This window comes from Phragmites australis, chromosome 11 (genome assembly GCF_958298935.1).
Source record: "Phragmites australis chromosome 11, lpPhrAust1.1, whole genome shotgun sequence".
Taxonomy (NCBI): domain Eukaryota; kingdom Viridiplantae; phylum Streptophyta; class Magnoliopsida; order Poales; family Poaceae; genus Phragmites; species Phragmites australis.
Window position 1 is genome coordinate 31,510,250 of NC_084931.1, and position 19,253 is coordinate 31,529,502.

Sequence of the window (19,253 nt, forward strand, 5' to 3'; positions counted from 1 at the left end):
AACCAAAAGATTGTTCACACATCTGCAAGTGCAAAAGTTGCTACAAAACTAGGTGGTACTACCTCCATTAGTATGCAATCTCAGGTGCCATCTTCCAGAGTTGAGTCAAGGGTTGAAATAACACTCACTTCTGGGTGTGCTTCTGTCAAACTTCATGCACAAGAACCTGCAGCCAAGGCAATTAAGTTTCGACCCATGAAGAGTACTATACCTCCTCCAAAGCTTTTGAAATGAATAATCATGTAATTCTGTTGGTGCATGTTCTGTCCACCTGGATGTATTATCACTTTGTGAACCTGTGTGCTATATTTTGTTAGCTTTGAGAACATGTATGGTCATGTCATGTATGCGAACCTGGATGTTCTTATCTAATTCATCAGTTCTCGCAATGCATTGTTGTTGATCACATACTGCAATGGATGGGTACATCATGCCAATTTTTTCTGTGATGCATAGCTCTATGCAATGTACAGAGTTTTTCTCTCAATTCATAAAAAACAAGAAGCATCAGATATATGTAAGTATATGGTTAAAACAAGCAAAAGACAAAACACTCAGTTTGCAATGCATAACTTGTCAACTTGAGAGGCAAAAGCTCCCATTAATTGGCACATTACATTCCAGTGTGTGCTGAGAAGCTCAAAGACCTCAGCTTACAACAAAAATAATTTCATCATACTACAAAAACTACTGACACCAGAAGCAACATAGCATATTCTTCTTCACCCGGCTGTCGATTCAAGGAGGTCAGCTATGGAATCTCCAAACTGAACAAGTACAGAGCCATTCCATCTGCAACCTCATCCCAAAGAGCTTATTCCATCTGCAAATTTCAGAAACAAAAACAATCACAAATATTCATTGCTCGGCTCCATGGGCAGCACACGTTGTTCGGCTCCATGGACGATCTTGAGTGCGAGCTACTCAATTTGGGGTGATGCAGCATGGGGCAGGGCGGCACGGGCACAAGGAGGTGCGGGGCGGGGCGGGGTGGGGCTGCGTGGTGCGGCACGGGCCGGCGGGGCGGTGTTGTTGGACCGATGGGAGTGGTGGCGCTCGGTCGAGAGAGGGGTGGACGAACGGTATAAGGACAATTAGCGCCTACTTGGAGAGAAAATCGGCCTTATCAGCGCCCTGCCACCTCTCTGTATCCACGTGGGATAAAAAACCAGCTAGATGATAATATTAGTAGATGAGGGATGTAAATTGATCCAATCAATAGTTAGAGGTGAAAACTAAACCGAGGCAAGAGTTGAGAAACTAAATATGGATTTTTTCCTAAAAAAAGCATTGACTTGGCCGACACCACTATAAACCAAATTGAACTTTGCTTGCTGAAATCTAAAATCTATACCTTTGTTGATCTTCTTTCGGTTGGTTTATGTAGGACAAAAGGCAAAATTGGATGCACATCTTTGCGCACAGAATGCTTCCCCGTAGGACTACGTATGTGTGGTTAGCTCAAGTACCAGCTTTTCTTGAGAGGTGATTTCAGAATGATTGTAGTTCTGTAATTCTGTTTGATTTCAATGAAGAGAAGTGCTCTTGATCCCGATAAAAAAACATGGCACGTGACGAGTTTTTGCAGATTTTCCAAGTTCCACAACGAGGTTGCAACCACAGTGCGATCTGGTAAACATGGTGCATTTGCTCATACGATAAAATATAAATGAGCTTTCACGCGCTTGTTTTGCATTGACGCCCAGCGGCCCCAGCCGGAACACCTGCTAAATCCTCCCGGCCCTGAGCTACGCCATGCAATTGGGCTTCGGCACCCGATCCCGCGACGAACCTGGGCTTCAGAACGGCCCGATCCCGCGACGAACCTGGGCTTCGTCACGGCCCGATCCCGCGACGAACCTGGGCTTCGTCACCCGATTCCGCGACGAACCTGGGCTTCAGCGTCCGATTCCGATTGGCAAACGATACGATGATGATGGCTAGATTATACACAGGCGAGAGCGGCTTTCTCGAGCTGAAGCGAAAAGTCGAGAAGGGAGATTTTCCCCAACCTGTTGCTGCACATCACTCGCCAATTGTTGCGCCTCCTCATCGCCAAACCTTGTCGCCGGCTGCGGGCACAACAATCCTCTGGTCTCCTTCCATCGAAGTCTTCTCTCTTCCGGAGGCGTCTCCCTCCTCTTCCCCTTCGCGCATTGGACTTAGATCCCTCCGGACTTGGATCGGTCTCGTCTTCTGTTGGTAAGTAACCTAGCTTGGTTCAATGGATTGTTCTACGAGTTCGTTTTATCCAGGGGGACCTTTTGTTTGCTCTGTCTGAGCAATTAGCTCCAGATCCCCCTTTCTCTCCATTCACAATCCGTGACCAATTGGATCTTACAATTCTGTAATGTTTTCTAGTTTCTAATAACTGCCTGACCAGTATACATCGTTGTTCATAGATAAAGATCCAAAAAAAATTCATGTTTGTCCATCTCTATGCAGACCATCTCGCCGAATTGGCCTATTCGAGGCAGACATTGGGGTGGGGTGAGCGGGGGACTGTGGAACCATCCGGTGGTACAGTGCTGTGTCCAGGCGAGATGACGGTGGAGGTGTGCCTGAGCAACAAGAGGAGGAAGGTCATACCATCCAGTAACGTGGTAGTGCTGCCAGATGAGATCATGACAGAGGTGTTCCTGCGGCTTCCCATCAAATCCATCCTCCGCTTCCGGGCCGTCTGCCGCTCCTGGGCTGCACTGCTCTCTTCAGAGGAATTCTGCAGCCTTCACATGGCGGCGACCGAGGTGGCATCGACACCGCCTAAGCTGTTGTTTGTCTCGCCTACAGCAAACTTCAACTGCACTGCAGTATACTCTTGCTCGCTATTGGGCCGTGTAGATGACCTATTGTTCACCCTTGAAGATGCTCGTGGCAACTTTGTGGATGTGTCGCCTGCACCTTGTCGTGGCCTCACCCTTCTATATGATGGTGTTGTGCCAGCATACTACGTCTGCAATGCAGCCACACGGGCAGTCACACGGCTGCCACCTTGCTATGGTGTGCCATATGCTACTGCTGGGCTTGGATTTGATGCACAGACCAAGAAGTACAAGGTGGTGAGGTTTTTCCAAGGGAGAGGTCATGAGAAACAATCTTTCTATTGTGAGGTCTACACACTCGGTGGTGAGGATGGGGATCACTGGAGGCCGGTTTCTGGAGGAGTACCCTTCAGGTTCTGCAGTTTTGCTCGTTCAGCTATTTGGTATGCGGTGTTCAGAAAAATGCAGCCGGTGTTTATGGATGGTTTTCTGCATTGGTTGATCGAACCTGCGTTTTTCACCAAAATGCCAAGGGCTGCTATCATATCCTTTTCTCTCACAAATGAGACCTTCAGCTGGATCCGGTCACCACCTTTTGTGGTATCAGGAGCCCACTTAGTCGAGCTTGATGGTCACTTGTGTATGGTCCGAGATCTCCGTAGTGGCTTTCCTGCCGGTAGCATGCTGGAGATTTGGAAGCTCAAGGACTACAGCTCTGGTGATTGGTCACTGAATCATCGAATCCATTTGTCAGGGCATGTGCCTGCAAGAGATTTTCTTGAGCCACAGGTTGTGAAAGTCATTGGTTCCTTTGGCAATAGCAAATCAAGTAACAGGATACTCATCGGGACATCCAAGCACAAGGTGTTTGCCTATGACCCTATGTCTGAGACTCTAGAAACCATTCACTCAACCATGGGGATTCAGACATCTTGTCAATTTGAGCCCTCTGATACCCGATTCAGTTTATTTAGAGAGAGCCTTGCGCCAGTGCATAAAACAAAGGAAGAGATTGCCCTCTCATCTCCCTTGGCTAAGGTGACTAAAGAGATCCTGCTCAGACTCCCAGCTGAATCAGCTCTAAATTTCAAACTTGTCTGTAAGCTGTGGCTCAGATTGATTAAGAGGGAAAGCTTTGCTCATTCATTCTTTTTGCGTAAGAATATGGACAAAAGGCCAAAGATCATGCTTGTTGGCAAGGGCACTGGACAACAAGGCTTCAGTTTTATTCCCTTAAACAAATGGCTTCAAGAGACATCTAATGAAGGGGCATTTCTTGACACAAAGGTTGTTTGCTCCAAGCCTTGCCATGGGTTGAATCTGGTAAGCATTAAGAAAAAGGACTATCTGTACAACCCATCTACAGGTTTTCACAGGATCTACTTGAACAAACGGGCACATATGCACCAACTGTGGAAACTACCTATTGATTCCGTTCAGACAGAAGACCACCCTTTTTCAGTCGGCAATAAGAATGTTGGCTTGGGGTTCAACCCATTGATTCAGGAGCATGTTACTGTAGAAATGTTCTATCCCTTGAAGGACTACAAATCTCGTCAATATTACTTAACATGCTCTCTGTGGAGTTGTAACTCCGGGCATGTCCAACAGCTTCCTCCACCGCCTCTTCCTGTGAGCGACATGCCTCCTGCCTATTTGGAAGGGATGCTGTACTGGATGAGCGAACCAAGGTTGGGTCAGAGTCATAAGCGGGCCATTGTCTCTTTCAACAATGCCACTAAGATTTTTGATGTCATCCCTTGCCCTTCATGCATTGCGATATGGAACAGCAGCAGTCCATGTCACGCATACGTGGTAGAGCTTGAGGGGGTGTTGTGCGCTGTTCTTGCAAATCCAGCTGTAGATGAGTTAGATATTTGGAAGTGGGAGCTTGGTCAATGGTATAGAGCATATACAATCTATTTGAAATCCTGGTCTGACTATTCCCTTGGAACAAATATTGTGGTGCCTTTGGCAATTGACCCAACAGACGGGAGGGTCCTACTAAGTACCGGGAGGAAGCTAGGTTTATATAATCCATTGAAGCAAGCAATTGAAAACTCTTTAGCACTTGATCAAACGCCACTTTTCGCACGGAAAGAGCAAACATCGTGCCTTGGAGTTCATCCGGAATTACATATTACCAAACGGAAGCATGTTGACAGAAAGTCCTCTCAATGGAAACCATCTATGGATCGGTACGAGTCTTTTGCTCAGCCTTCTAGTGCTTCATTGGGGAAGAATTTGTCACACTCCAGAGACCAATCTAAGGAGGAGATTAATAGAATGAGTAAACTTATGCCCCTTGTTCCTATGATCTATGAGGAGAGCCTAGCATATTATCCCGGTGCTGCGAAAGGAAGAGTTCTAAAGTGACATCTTATCAAAAGCTGACATTTCCACGTCAGACATGTTGGTTATGCTGGATGTATTTGGCTGTCACTGTAACTTATTGTTGTTGGCTGGCTGTGCACCAAGTTCGTGTATTGTGGAAGCGTGATACTTATGTTTTATCGCTTGCCATGAACTATTTGTGGTTTGGTCATTTCAAGCACTGTTTGTTCAGAGTCAGTTCTTTTAAAATATAATAAAATCAGTTACTATGTTGAAGAACTGGATGTTTGGACAGTCCATCCGAGTATATCATTCATGGAAGGTCCGATTGCTTGCTTAAATTTTGTAACTGTTCTGTGCCTATGTGATCTGTGCAATTGATAAAACGTATTTGATCTGTTTCGCAATATATTACAGGTTAGGCTAAATATCAGGTGCACAAAGCTTAATCTGTGCATATATGCACAAATTTGTCCTAGACCGTCGGATCTCATCTAGGCGGACTAAAATCGCAGGTGGAACCCCTACTATCCACTTAGGTTATCTCCAACAAAAATTTTAAAAATCCACTCCCTATAACACTATTACAGTATCCCCTAATACTATTACAGTATCTCTTATTTTTTCATCTCCAATAGACACCCTATTTTCTACCTTCTATTACTCTCCTCACTCCGGACTCACACGTTAGTCTCCAGGAACAGAGATGCGGTGGCCAGTTTTCAGCGACAAATTTGCCAGCCGAAGCTGCCTCCGGCTTCACTGTAGTGAGCGCCAAATGCTTTTTACTGTCTCGGTTGGAGAAGGATGCAGCTGTTGGAAACGGCAAAAGTCGGAGCTACAGTGATACGGTGCCAATTCCCAGTCGCTGTTAGAGACGGCCTTACATAGTTTAGCATTTACCCTCTCGCAATCACTAGATTATTATACAGAAACCCCCTCAGGCGCTCTCTCCCTCGTTACACATATCAATTTGACCAACCAATCAAAACCCCATATTACAGGGGTTATAAAAAATTTCAACAAAAATTATGATACTGTAGAGTATGCTATCATTTACTATCTTATAAAATTTAAGCTCAAACAACAACTTATACCCTTAGACTATCTCCAACAGAGGAGGCAATTCACTGTGCCGATTACTTTCTCCATCCCTGTAGCGTTTTTGCCGACCACTTTTACCGATCAGAGCTCTCCAACAGAGTACCCATCCAGTGCTACAGAAATATAGATGTATGCTGACTCCGGCAACTTTGCAGAAGGAAAAAGGATTCCATATTACTGTAGCTGCATATGACTGTGGGTCCGAGAAGAGATGGAAAGTAATGGTAGGTAGGAAATAGAGTAGCTGTTGGAGATGAAAAAAAATAAGAGATGCTGTAATAGTGTTATAAGGAATTGATTTTTAGAGTGTCTGTTGAAGATGACCTTACTACCCAACTGGTACATCTTATGAGGCGATAGATAGTATGATCTACACTATCTTATTTTTATTTGATTTTTTTACAAATTTTAATATAGTATTTTGGTTGATTGGTTACACAAACTAATTTGTGTAACGGTTATACAGTAGAATTTCTCGACGCAGACGACCTGCAAAGCAACTCCGAAGCCGGCGAAGGCTTCGGCACTGGCAAACGTGAAGCACGAGTCAAAGCGGCGGCCGAGATATCTCCACAGGTTAAGCTTTCTCTTTTTTCTTTTTTTGGTTTTGGGGTGGGGGGCTCTTAGGTTTGTGCGGTGGATTGAGATTTTGGGAAGCGGAGGTCTAATCTGATTTTGTGCGGTGGCCTGTTGAAGGTAATGTTTGACCTTATTAATCCATTTGTTTAGATTATTTGCCTAAATTTTATGCAGTTAGTGGATCGTAATTGGTAGATTGGTAGTTAGTGGATCGTAATCTTCAGTGATTTTATCTCTGCACACATGTGCATCAGGCGAAACTAAGATTGATACAGTTCTCAGCCACTTCTTAAACACACATCAACTAAAGCCTTACAGAGAAGTGATGTAAATTATGAAGCAAGAGCCGGTTCACGGTTGATGCCCGTCAAGCCTACAACCTATTCTTCGAGAGCCATGTGGACTAATCTTTTGGAGTTCGTGCACCTTTGGACCGCATCCCAACAGATGCAGTTGCAAGATCTTCTGGAGGATGGCATTGCTTGGAAACTCTCCACCTATGGAGAGTACTCGGCGAGCTTGGCCTAAAGAGCCCATTTCCTCACCTCTACATACTGCAATCTCCGCACTCTTTTTTGGAAGGTATGGGCGCCTCCTAAATGCAAGTTCTTCGCTTGGCTGGTGAACCTAAATAGGCTTTGACCTCGAACAAATTGGCTTGTAGAGGCTGGTCCTGTAGCAATGTGTGTGTGCGCTTTGCTGGCGTAGCTCTAAGTTTAGGCACCACTTGTCCGTCGAATGCCGTTTCACATGGCGTGTTTGGGCGGACCTGGCGCTCTAGATCGCCCAATTGAGAGTGCACCCGGATTCATGACAGACAACCTCATCCGTTCACCAATGGTGGACTGCCCTGACTTACAAGTCAAATATTCCGACTAAGAGCCTAATATCTCTCATTATACTCGTCTGCTGGGAAATCTGGAAAGAATGTAACGCTAGAACGTCTGATCGTCATGAGGTGCATTCTTCTGGTCTTTTGCAGAAAATCAAGGATGAGGCAGCCCTTTGGGCCTTCGTTGGTGCGCGATCTCTTGACCGCCTCATTAGAAGAGAGTAGGCCTTTAGTTTTGTAGTTTGCTGGTCTTTTGTCCCCCTTTGTCTGGGGTGTTTCCTAACTGTTTCTCTGTACCTTTTGTTCGTCAGGTTTCTTCTATTTAATATAACAGGTAGCTCTTCTGCCAGTTTCATTTTAAAAAAAAACCTACAATGTGTTAACTACCAAGTGATCAATCAAGTTTTTCTCGTATTGCTTACGATCGAACGCTAATATGCTCTTGGTTGCGCAATTTATTTTGATTTCAGGACTGTGACTAGTATTCCGCTGGAGGAAATGGCAGCCAGGGGAAGTGACATGAAAAAAAAAAAAAAACTGGAACGGCCGAGGCAGTGGATCTTTCCTTCACGGGAAAGGTTGCGATGAACTTTCAAATATGAGCTTATCTTTTTAGCTGTGTTTTTTGGTCTACGGTAGTGGTTTTAGTGGAGTGCTGGTGTATTTTGGGGCAAAGTAGTAAGGTGGTGCTGTGCTGCTGTATTTTGTATGCTGCCTTCAGTGGCATGTTTGGATGCTGCCATAGCATGATTGAGTAATTAATGCCCTCCATGGTTAATTTTTTGATCGCTTCATTTCAGTTGTTTGGTAAAACCGTAAAGCATATTGCTAATAACTAGTGCCTTTGATGGTCTTTTGTAGATTGTGTCTTTGGTTTGGCAACAGCTGTAAAGTTTTAGATTCAGATTCGCTGAAGGTAGTTACTATTAGATAGAATGGCATATATTTTTAATGGAAGGTTTTGCAACAGAAAGAGATAAGCACTCATATTTGATGTTCTTTCTATATTGATAACCATGCTAGATTAAATATATAGTCTGCCACGTTGTTTGGAATGTACCTTTTGCAAAACTAAGTGCCTATTATGTAGGTTTCTTTAGATGTGGAGTATTGGATTGCAATCGAAAAACGGGCTTCATTACTTCCTACTGTCCTATGTAGTCTAAATTTGATGTACTGCTTGGCTTCACATTCCACCGCAGAGTATCAACACTGGTGAAAAATTTGTATGTGAAGCACCAAGTTGCTGCAATATGAATTTTTTTGGGCAAGCATGTCCACTGATTCTTATCGATTGGCGTGTTTTTTTTTTTTTTGGCCTCTTGTGTATGCAATTTGCTGGGCTCACGTTATTTAGTTGATTTGTGTAACTTTAAGTATCATTTAGTAAGCATGTTTAATACCTTTGTTGTGTTCTGACAAGCGTGTAGTAAGCTAGTTTCTGTATAATAAAAGAAACTTTATATGTGGAGTATGTTCTCTTGTGTTTTTCACTAGCTTATTCAGTAAATATTTGTAGAGCAATTGAAGTTGTAGCTAGGATGCTAGGTTCAAGACCATTTTTTTATTCACACATTTCAGTTATGCATGGTGTTGGGGTTCTCACGTCTGAGCTCTTCAGTTGGAGCTATAGTTAATTCATGCAGTTGTGTGTGTGTGTGTGTGTGCCTACTTACCAGTACCATTGGCAAACTAACTGAACATTTGTCTATTTATTTAGGCCCGGGGAAGATCTCCAGATATGGATTTCTATTCTCATCCTGACACAAATCATTCAGCAAAGCATCAACCCGGAGAAAACGCTATTGTTGCGTACAATCCTGATAACGCACCTGAAGCGTCTATTGATCCTTATGATTCAGATATGACCCCAAGCATCCAGGAGGCTTTGCACCGGTCAAATATGGACATATGGTATCCAATTAATTAGTTATCTAAATCCTTTTATTCCCTGAACAGTTACACTAAACATTGGATGCATATATTTTAGAAACATATAGCAATGTTACACTAAACATTGCGATTCTTTCTCATATAGCTACTGTCATAAGTTCCTTCTCTAAAGAAACTACGAGTAATAGTGTTGTGTGGCTTGTGTTTTTTCCCAACAGTCATTTTATTGACTCCACATTGTTCTTTTTCACACTAAACCATTTAATATGTGAATATCATCAAACAGATTGTGCTTTAGTGTTGTTCTAAGTATGTTCTCATATGCATTGTTGTTGTAATTTCATGTCATCTCCTTAGTTTTGTATGATGTATCACACGAGACCAAAAGTCCAAGACGAAACACTTTAAGGTTACTGTGTATTATCAAGATTTGTTGCTGATGGATTTACCAAGAGCAGGGTGGTGTAGTACGATCATTAGTTTCTAATATACAATTTCTTGCCAACAGTGGTGCAGAGTATGTAAGGAAGGAGGTGCCACTTTTTGTCTTCCCTACAAGGAATCTGCTAAAACTGGAAACCACATTGACTTCTTACTGTGATATGCAACGGGTCCTTTTTGAAGAGGAACAGTCAGCATACAATCAAGCCATGCAACAAAATATTTGGTAACTCAAGTTTCTTCAGGACTATAGCTACAAAATCTCATACTTCTGTGCTAAATGTTGTATGGTTCTGTTGCAGTGATGGGAAAATTCACCCTCTTACATCTATTCACCATGCATCTACATACAACTCTTCTCTCTGCAAATTAATGGAGTATTGGTGAGAACAAAATCTCCTTGTCACATTTTAGCCAAATACTGTGTAATCCTCTATTGACTTATCAGTCTCACATTCTGTGTACCAGTTTGAGTCCAGCTATAACTGTTCTTCAGGATCGTGTGAAGGAAAATGAACTTCGGGTGAGTAGACTGGCTTGCATCTTGTGACACTGGAGCCTTGGAAGGGACTAATATCTACTTCCACATGTGAACAGTTATCTATGTTACAAGAGGAGGCTAAACAACTTGAGGCTGAGACGCAAAGTATGCGAAATGATTCTCCTCGTCGCATGATGAATCAAGGGGCTGGTGGCAGCAGTTCCCCAATGGCTCGGAACAAGCATCCTTTCTCCAGCCAAGGGAGCCCTAGAAGCCTGAGCGGTGGCAGCAGGAGGAAGGCTTATTGATTTTGACCATGCTCACCCTGTTGCTGTGATGAATATTGCAAGTCGTGGATCCATCGGATGCTCCCTGGAGCCCCAGATGTTCTGATGGACTAAGGCGCATACAATGGCAATGTACATAACCATTCCCTTTCAGCACTGTGCGGTAGTGAAAGTCTCCAACAGTCTCATTTTGCCTTGTATTAGGGTTCCTTCTTATCCTGCTGCCTAAGCTGCGCCAAATCCTCCTATCCATGGTTGGCCTGAGCTTGTAGCCTGCACACTGTAGACTGTACTGAACAGCTGTTGCTAAGATGCTATCTTTATTTCTGGGGCTGGCAAAGATGAAGGTTGTCGTTGCTCCGTAATTGGAAAAAGGAACTTTACCAACCAATTTGTTCAGTTGTCTGCAGTCACACTTGCTTCTATGGTCCGAATGCTTTCTCCCAAAGGGAAGACATTCACTAGAAAGAATCTTGTGTACAGATGCACAATGTATGGAGCATCCTGTTGCGATCTAATCTGTATGCAAACGGTTATCCAACGTGCTGGAATGATGGAACTCCGTGGGTATTGGTGACACTTTCTCAAGCTTCTTTACTCGTCCAGTACTGGTGACACTTTCTCACCGCAGAATGTGCTGTGACTCAGACAGGTCGTGCCATGGTGTGCAGACGCGTTTGGAAATTTTCGGAACTGAAGTGATGGGTCAAGAAAGGAAGGTGCTAATTTGTTCAAGTTCAGACCTCGGACTCATGGTCGAGCAGTCAAGTGGGCTGTGAGCCTGTCTGTTCGCCGCAGAATGTTTGCGTCCGAGTCACCAAGGAAAGAATTGGGACCTCGCCGGACAAAAGGGGACCCGTCGAGGCCGGGGACGCCACCTACGCGAGGCCCAACAATGGTGCTGTCCCGAGCTCGACAGGGGAACTAGGTAAGCTGCATCTCAGCTGTTCATGCTTCGTACACAACGCAGAAGTGCAGGACTGAAGACCAGATGGCCGTCCATCATTTGTGTTGATTGGGTTTATACATAGCGGTTTCGGTTTGTTTCCTCTTCAAAGCGTATAGTATTTTGAGCGTCTAGTAGTTGTTATAGACTTGTAGAGTAGTATGCAACTGGAGTAAACTTCTTGATGGTCTGGTTGACCCTGACCAATGCTAAACATCCATACTTGACTAGCCCTTTCACCTTTGTATGGAGTTGGTCCACCTTCTTGGACCCGCTCCGCTCGCCGTACAACCTCCTCCGGCTGCTACGAATTTGCTGCAAGCGTGTACAGTACTACAGTGGGCTGGGCTGAGGTTAGCTGTCAATAAAAGATGCCACATAAGATTGTGACGTGAAGGGGATTTGAGGAGGAGAGAGAAATACAGTTTAGCATTTAACGGATGGTCTATTAAACAATTTGTTCCTGTCTAAATCATTATATAAGGGGTTATTAATGTCTATAGTATTATATGTGAGTCTTATAGGTAATTTTATAGATAGTATATTGTATGAGTTGTTTTCATTACTATTTAGAAATGACATAAATGAATTTTATAGACAAGAGCTATCTAAATCACTGTACATGCCGTGAGCAGTTGGTGAATGGAAGGGCCAATCGGGAAGCCGCATGGGACGAGGCACAATGGAACCAACGTCCCTGCGCGGGACATCCATCCCTCTCCTTCCTCCCTTGAACGCGTCGCCGACACGCAGGCGTAGCAACCCCGCGAAACGGAGCAGGCGAATCAATCGGTCAGCAAGCCATCGACGGGCGATCAGAGTACATTATCCCAAGAAACCGTGGCCATTTTTATTCTTCGAGTCAAACGGCCACGTCCCTTTCAGTTCCAGAGTTCCCTCCCTCCTGCTCCATAAAGATTTGATCTTTTATCGCAATCGCTCCCGGCGACGACGGCTTCTGCGTGCGTACGTTCTCCTTGATTGATTCCAGCCGTATATCTACAGGGCAAGTTCAACGCCGGCTCACCTCGCCAGCCACAGGCCCACGGACGCGCGCGTGGCTTCTCTCCTCCGGCCGGTGCCTTCGATCTCTTGCCGCGTCCAGGAGTCGGCGGCGTGCATGGCGGGGCTGCAGCGGTCGAGCGAGACGTTCCGGCGATCGGGCTCGTCGGGGATGGTGTGGGACGACAAGAACTTCTCCGGAGAGATCAAGCCGGCGGCCGCGGACGGCGCCGTGGAGCGCAGCCGGTCGACCGGGCACGAGCACGGCGGGTACAGGGCGGCCGGGCGCGTGCCGCCAGCGCTCGACCCGCCGTCGCCGCGCGTCACCGTGTGCGGCTTCTGCAGGCTCTTCGGCGGCGGCGGCAAAGGAAAGGACGGCGGCAAGGCGAAGGCTAAGGGGAGGCGCCACTGATCTGTACACTCTGTACCGGCATCGATCGGAACACACTCCAAATTTGGTAGTTTCTGTTAAGTTTATTTCTTCCTTTTGTGGGGTGTCTTTCTCATGTCCAGGTAGTGATATAGCAGAAAGAATCATAATTGAGATGAAGTGAATAGTAGGTGTCAGACTGTCGGTGCTCTCGTGAATTTGATTGTGCAGCGTGCTCTCTGTTCTTCATTTCGTGAGAAACTAAAGCTTTGGAACACAAAATTTTACACGAAACAGTTCAATTTCTATCAGAATTTGGAAAAAGTTCCATGTTCTGACGGTGGCCTGTATTCTGTCAGTGGTTAGTTACTGTGAAGAACTTTTGCCTTGTAGCAACACTGAATTGCTCTAGTTATGACTTATGAGCTTGTGACAAGCCATGGAGGATTACAGATAGGAAAGACCCGTGGTTTACTACCTGTAAAGCAAAAGTTTTGGTGACATTGAAGGTGGACTAGATGCGTTAACCTCTGCATTTCATCCAGCAGACCAGCAGTATTGCTTTCAGTCTGTGTAGCAAAGGTCAATGCAGGTGTGCATTTCTATTCAATGAACTTACTCTATATACGAACGGACAGATCGATCTGTACATATACCGGAACACACAGGCACCCAAGCTGTTCGCCAACTGGTGGTGGTGACTGACAATTTTCAGAAATTTGTTTGCCTGTTTTATCAGGCTCCTTTATTTCTTGTTACGCATGGAATTAATCATCGCCTTCCACGCTCTTCTGCCGCACGGCATTCGCGACGATGATGAGCTGCTTTCTTTGAAGAGTCAGAAGATGGAATTCAGCTGAACATCCATTCAGCATTTCCTATGCTATCTGCATTCGGATCGAGTTCAGACATAGCAGAGTGTTCAAACTTGGCGGCAAAAAAAGAAACAACTACAATTTTTTTTTTTTTTGCCATTTCAGCAATCCTGGAAACGACAATTCATCAGCTGGAGGTTTCATTCTTTGTTTTGAAGGGAAAAAAGGACTATCATGCGTCACACATGCGTTGACACACAGAAAAACAATACAAATGCAGACATGCGACGTGCCTGAAGTCTGAACTGCATTTGGTGGCTGATGCGATTCAGTTCCTGCGCTGTGACCCCCCAAAAAATACCAAATTCAGTTCCTGCGCCATACTGAAAATGTACTCCAGTAGTTGGTGGCTGTTGGGGAAGCTGGTCTCCACGGGAATTATGAACACACGTACATACAGTACACAAATAAAACCAGTCCATACCACCAAATCAATTGAATGCTACTTTCCCCCTTGTTTTTCTCAAAGCCAGTTCGGCGGACACAAAAATGATAGATAAGAAAAGCAAAAAATCACTGGAGTGGTAAATAGCAAAACTGAAAATAATTACTCTATAATCCCGTTATCTTTTCTTCCATCGATCATTTGACCAATGGTTGCTTTTAAAAAAAATGGTTGCTTTTCAAGAGCCGGAAAAGTCTGAGGTGATTGATTTTGATAGGAAAAAGGCAGGCATGTCTAATGGTAGCAATGCTTGCCAAGAATCAGAAAAGGAGTGTGGATCCTAGTATTGCTGGAGGAATGACCAAAGGCAAAGATGGGAAGGGAGAAAAAAAGACGTTGTGGATTGGGCCTCAGGTTTCTAGTGCTTCCTTTCCTTTATGCAAGCGCTGACATTGCCGTGCTACTGTGCTTAACCAGGCGATGGAGCAATTTTTTACTCTGCTAAAAATGAAGGCTAGTTACAGTTTATCATGTGTAAATCAATACTATTATTTTTCCCAACAGAAGGCACAACTGTCAACTTTGACATGGTTCATGCAAACCTACCACCAACCCCCCCTGATTTTCTTCCCCCTTCGGTGTAAATCAAGGCCTTTATGGCTTGTTACCATCCAATAACCGCGCAAAGGACAGGACCTTTCCAACTACAGCAATTTACCAGTTGCCACTTGCCACACTTGATTATCTACATGAAGCGAGAGAGATTTTCAATCGGCAATCACGGATGCTTTGCCCAATCAGCAGATGACCACTATTTCCCCTTGCCACATGCAGAAATCTCAGGATCATCACGCATCGTTCACCAGCTTCCTCCCGGGAAAGGCCAACAGGACGCCCGGGCCAGGCCACCACCACCGCGGTACAAGGCGGCACATGCATGCTATTTGCTAGGTGTCCTACTACCACCACCACCTGTTTCTTCCAGCATTCGCTTCATTGTCCGGTCCTTTCGCCTCTCTCGAGGCTGCTTTCGGTGCCTGTGCGCGCGCAACAGCGGCGCCGAGCTAGCCAGACAGCTAACTGGTCGGTGCAAGAATGGCCATGTCGTCCTTGCCGCTCGCGCTCGCGGCTCTGACGACCGCGCTTCTCCTGTGCGGCGCCGCCGAGACCCGCGTCCTCCTCACGCTCGACGACTTCGGCGCCGTCGGCGACGGCATTGCCAACGACACCCAGGTACATACGGTCCTCGATCCACAATTCGTGCACGCCTGAGCGGTCATCTCGATTCGATAAGCGGGAAAGAACTCGGGCAGGATTGACCTTGCACGCTGTTCCGAAACCTCCAGGCTTTCTTGGACGCGTGGACCGCCGCGTGCACCTCCAGCGAGCAGGCCGTCCTCGCCGTGCCGCCCGGCAAGGCCTACCGGATCTGGCCGGTGCAGCTCTTTGGTCCCTGCAAGAAGAAGCTCAAGCTGCTGGTACGTAGCTACTAGCTCTGCACCGTCCGGCTTCGCGCGCTGTGCTCAGTGCTCTCTGTTCACGCTGCTGCTGCTGTTGTGCCAGATTTCGGGGGCGATCGTCGCGCCGGCGAGCCCCGACGAGTGGGCCGGGCGGGACCCGATGAAGTGGCTCTACATATACGGCGTGGACGACCTGTCCATCAGCGGCGGCGGCACCATCGACGGCATGGGGCAGGAGTGGTGGGCAAGCACCTGCAAGCGCAAGAAGACCCAGGTAACCAATTAATCGGTTCAACCACCAACAGCCCAAACTGTATGTATTCTGAAGTTACTGCGGTGAAGTGAAGTCACCTGAATTCTCTAAACCATGGCTCTGCTCTGCTCGTGTTCTTGCAGCCTTGCTACGAGGGGCCTCGTCCAATGGTGAATGCTCTGCTCCCGTGCCGTTCTAGCCGGCGGCGAGGGGATGATCGGCGACCACGACTGATTCTTTTGAACGTTGCTGTTGATTTGCAGGCGGTGCACTTCGAGGAGTGCAGGGGAGTGAGCGTGCAGGGCGTGACGCTGCAGAACGGGCAGCAGTTCCACCTGACGTTCACGCGGTGCTCCGACGTGAAGGCCAGCTTCCTCCGGGTGACCGCGCCGGCGGACAGCCCCAACACCGACGGCATCCACCTCAACGACTCCTCCCATGTCCAGATCATGGATAACCTGATCTCGACAGGTCTGTACATACCCATGCACTTACTCGATTAGCAATCAAGATAAGATCAGAACCGGCAATTAGTTGAGTGGACAAAGTTTTGTCGAAGTCGTAGTACTACTCGTTATGCCTTGACATTGATGCAGGTGTAGCCAAGTCCCACATTGCTGCTGCTGGCTATATTTCTCTGGTTCCTTGCAGCACCCAAAAAAAAAAAAAAAAAAAAAATCAAATTAAGGAATATCTCTGCCCAATACTATTTTGACCTTATATGCAAACTTTAACTCCCTACCTCCGTCCAAAAATACAAGGCACATTTTATTATAGAGAAGTCAACTTTATATATTTTGACCAAAGTTATTGAAATTATAAGTATGTTTGATTCATATTTCAAAATGCTTCCACACTATATTAATCTTGTAGCTATAAATGATATATTTTGTGAGAAAATAATGGTCAAAATCTAACTTTGAAGAACATGCCACACTAAAATATGCCTTGTATTCTTGACGGAGGGAGTTGATTGCATCACCATCGCCGTTTTTTAGCAATCAATAGTAATATGACTAAACTTTTTTAAAAGACTTAGATGATTAAGTTGGTTGCTAACAAAACAATCTTTCCAGGGGATGACTGCGTGTCAATGGTTGGCAATTGCTCCGATGTCCGTGTAAAAGACATTTCATGTGGCCCTGGCCATGGTATCAGGTAACGGTGCTTCACCTCTGTAGGCTACGATCTGATCTCTGCTGCTCGGATTACCAATATAACACACGGCACGTGTCTGTCAGCATTGGAAGCCTCGGCAAGAACCGGACCGCCGACATGGTCGAGAACGTGAAAGTGGACACCTGCTTGCTCACGAACACAACCAACGGTGTACGGATCAAGAGCTGGCAGGTACGAGCAGTGCACGACGCAAGAACAATCTTGTCAGAACAGCACTTGCAGAGCTGCATTACAAGTTTACAACACGTGCAACTTCTGTTTCCAGGGAGGCATGGGGTTCGCTCACAGCCTGCGGTTCGAGAACATCGTGATGAGGAACGTCTCCAACCCCATCATCGTCGACCAGTACTACTGCGACCAACCAACACCCTGCGCGAACCAGGCACGTCATGATCGACTGCTCGATCACCATTTCCGAGCCTGCAGCGCGAAGCACATTCATTTGCATCGTCTCTCAGGCCAGGCCTGAAACTCTCAACATCTTTGCGTTGCGAACGTGCAGACGCAGGCGGTGCAGGTGGGCAAGGTGGAGTTCGTGGACATACGGGGCACGTCGGCGACGGAGCAGGCGATCAAGCTCGCGTGCAGCGACGCCGTGCCGTGCCGGCAACTGGAGCTGACGAACGTCAACCTGACCCTGGAGGGCGGGGGGCAGGCGTCGGCCTTCTGCTACAGGGCGTCGGGGAAGAGCGCCGGCACGGTGGCGCCGCCGTCCTGCCTTGGCAAGCGCGACCCCAGAATGTTGAGAGACACAACGGCTGACGAAACCGAGTCGTGATGCTTGTGACCGAAAAGATGCTGCCGGTTACCAACACAGGTTGGCTTCGGTTTCTTTGTTGAGCTCTTGTTGCAGCGAGGCAGTGACTGAGGCATGCATACATACACGATTGAACCTGTAGGTTGAAGCTGTTGTCATACCGAAACTTGTCGATTGTACACACTGCTTTGGTGTTGAGAAAAATCTACAAAGAAAAAAATACAGGATTGTGGGTGAACGATGGGCTCGGCCCAGGTAGTCCAATGCAAGTGGATCTAGGCACGCGCGTCCAATTACACTTGCCATTCGGATTTACACAAACAGGAATAATTCTAGTCATGCGCCTTGTGGACAAAAATCAATTTAGACCTAAACTAGCAACTACACACGTGTTATACGTGTGAAATCAATTCAGTATATAACAATTTATCATAACAGATGAATTATAAAGGAGTATAGATGATCATTTGAAAAGGAAAAAAAAACAGTCTACCACCACTTGACGTGTTGGAGGCCGACCGCACGAAGTAACTGAAACCTGACCTGTCTGCTATAGGAACACCTAACTAGCAAATGGTTGATGGATTCCAACTCCTGATCGCACAGAGCGCAGGTAGGGCTCGAAGCGATGCCGCGTCGGTTTGAGACGCTCGGCAGTCCCAACAGCGGTCATGAATTGCCAACCAGACAAACATCTTGTATTTGAGCCCATGATAAGTCACTGCACGGCCATTTGATAGCGCCGGTGAAAAAGGACATTTGAGAACGGCTTACGCATCAGGACCACCAAGGTAGTAGTAACTGTCTCCATTTCTCCACCTGAATCAGAACATCCATATGTGTCAGGAACTCAGGTGAAAATACTGTAAAACCTGTACGTACGTGTGAATTCTGCTGTTCAGAACGGCGGCGGTTTCGCCCGCAAGGTGAAGTTCGAGAGCATCGTGATGAAGAACGTCGCGAACCCGATCATCATCGATCAGGGATACTCCGACCATCTCGCAGATTCATCTGAAGCACCGGTATACACACACTGAATCCAACTCCCAGTGTTGTCTCATCGTCTGACGCACACTGCATGCACAGCATACAATAGTTTGTCTCTGAACTTTGCGTTGGAAAAAATTGCAGACAGCTGCGCGTGCGGTGCAGGCAGAGAAGATCAACTACATCGACATCAGGAGCATGCGGTGACGTTCTCGTGCAGCGACGCCGCGCCGTGCAGGTGCCTGTCGATGACCAACGTGAACCGGACTCGGGTGGCAAGAGAAGATCAACTACATCGACATCAGGGGCATACTGGCAATTGTCTA

At 46.3% G+C, this 19,253-nt stretch overlaps 4 protein-coding genes across 4 annotated transcripts; all 4 read left to right on the forward strand.

Annotated features, from left to right (window-relative positions):
- Positions 1-1,814: 1,814 nt before the first annotated feature.
- On the forward strand, positions 1,815-5,339 carry LOC133885625 (uncharacterized). Its single transcript, XM_062325359.1, has 2 exons — positions 1,815-2,202; positions 2,446-5,339. The coding sequence occupies exon 2, from the start codon at positions 2,544-2,546 to the stop codon at positions 5,136-5,138; it is 2,595 nt and encodes an 864-aa protein (XP_062181343.1). The 5' UTR covers positions 1,815-2,202; positions 2,446-2,543; the 3' UTR covers positions 5,139-5,339.
- A 3,038-nt stretch (positions 5,340-8,377) lies between these two features.
- LOC133885115 (uncharacterized) lies at positions 8,378-11,100 on the forward strand. Its single transcript, XM_062324764.1, has 5 exons — positions 8,378-9,525; positions 10,013-10,171; positions 10,248-10,328; positions 10,414-10,468; positions 10,543-11,100. Exons 1-5 carry the CDS (start codon positions 9,353-9,355, stop codon positions 10,732-10,734), a joined length of 660 nt encoding a protein of 219 aa, XP_062180748.1. The 5' UTR covers positions 8,378-9,352; the 3' UTR covers positions 10,735-11,100.
- A 1,200-nt stretch (positions 11,101-12,300) lies between these two features.
- Positions 12,301-13,467, forward strand: LOC133885116 (MAPK kinase substrate protein At1g80180-like). Its single transcript, XM_062324766.1, has one exon. It carries the CDS (start codon positions 12,780-12,782, stop codon positions 13,071-13,073), a length of 294 nt encoding a protein of 97 aa, XP_062180750.1. The 5' UTR covers positions 12,301-12,779; the 3' UTR covers positions 13,074-13,467.
- A 951-nt stretch (positions 13,468-14,418) lies between these two features.
- On the forward strand, positions 14,419-18,215 carry LOC133884267 (probable polygalacturonase At1g80170). Its single transcript, XM_062323617.1, has 9 exons — positions 14,419-15,524; positions 15,638-15,769; positions 15,855-16,025; positions 16,148-16,174; positions 16,268-16,475; positions 17,081-17,162; positions 17,246-17,354; positions 17,449-17,565; positions 17,686-18,215. Exons 1-9 carry the CDS (start codon positions 15,387-15,389, stop codon positions 17,959-17,961), a joined length of 1,260 nt encoding a protein of 419 aa, XP_062179601.1. The 5' UTR covers positions 14,419-15,386; the 3' UTR covers positions 17,962-18,215.
- Positions 18,216-19,253: the final 1,038 nt, after the last annotated feature.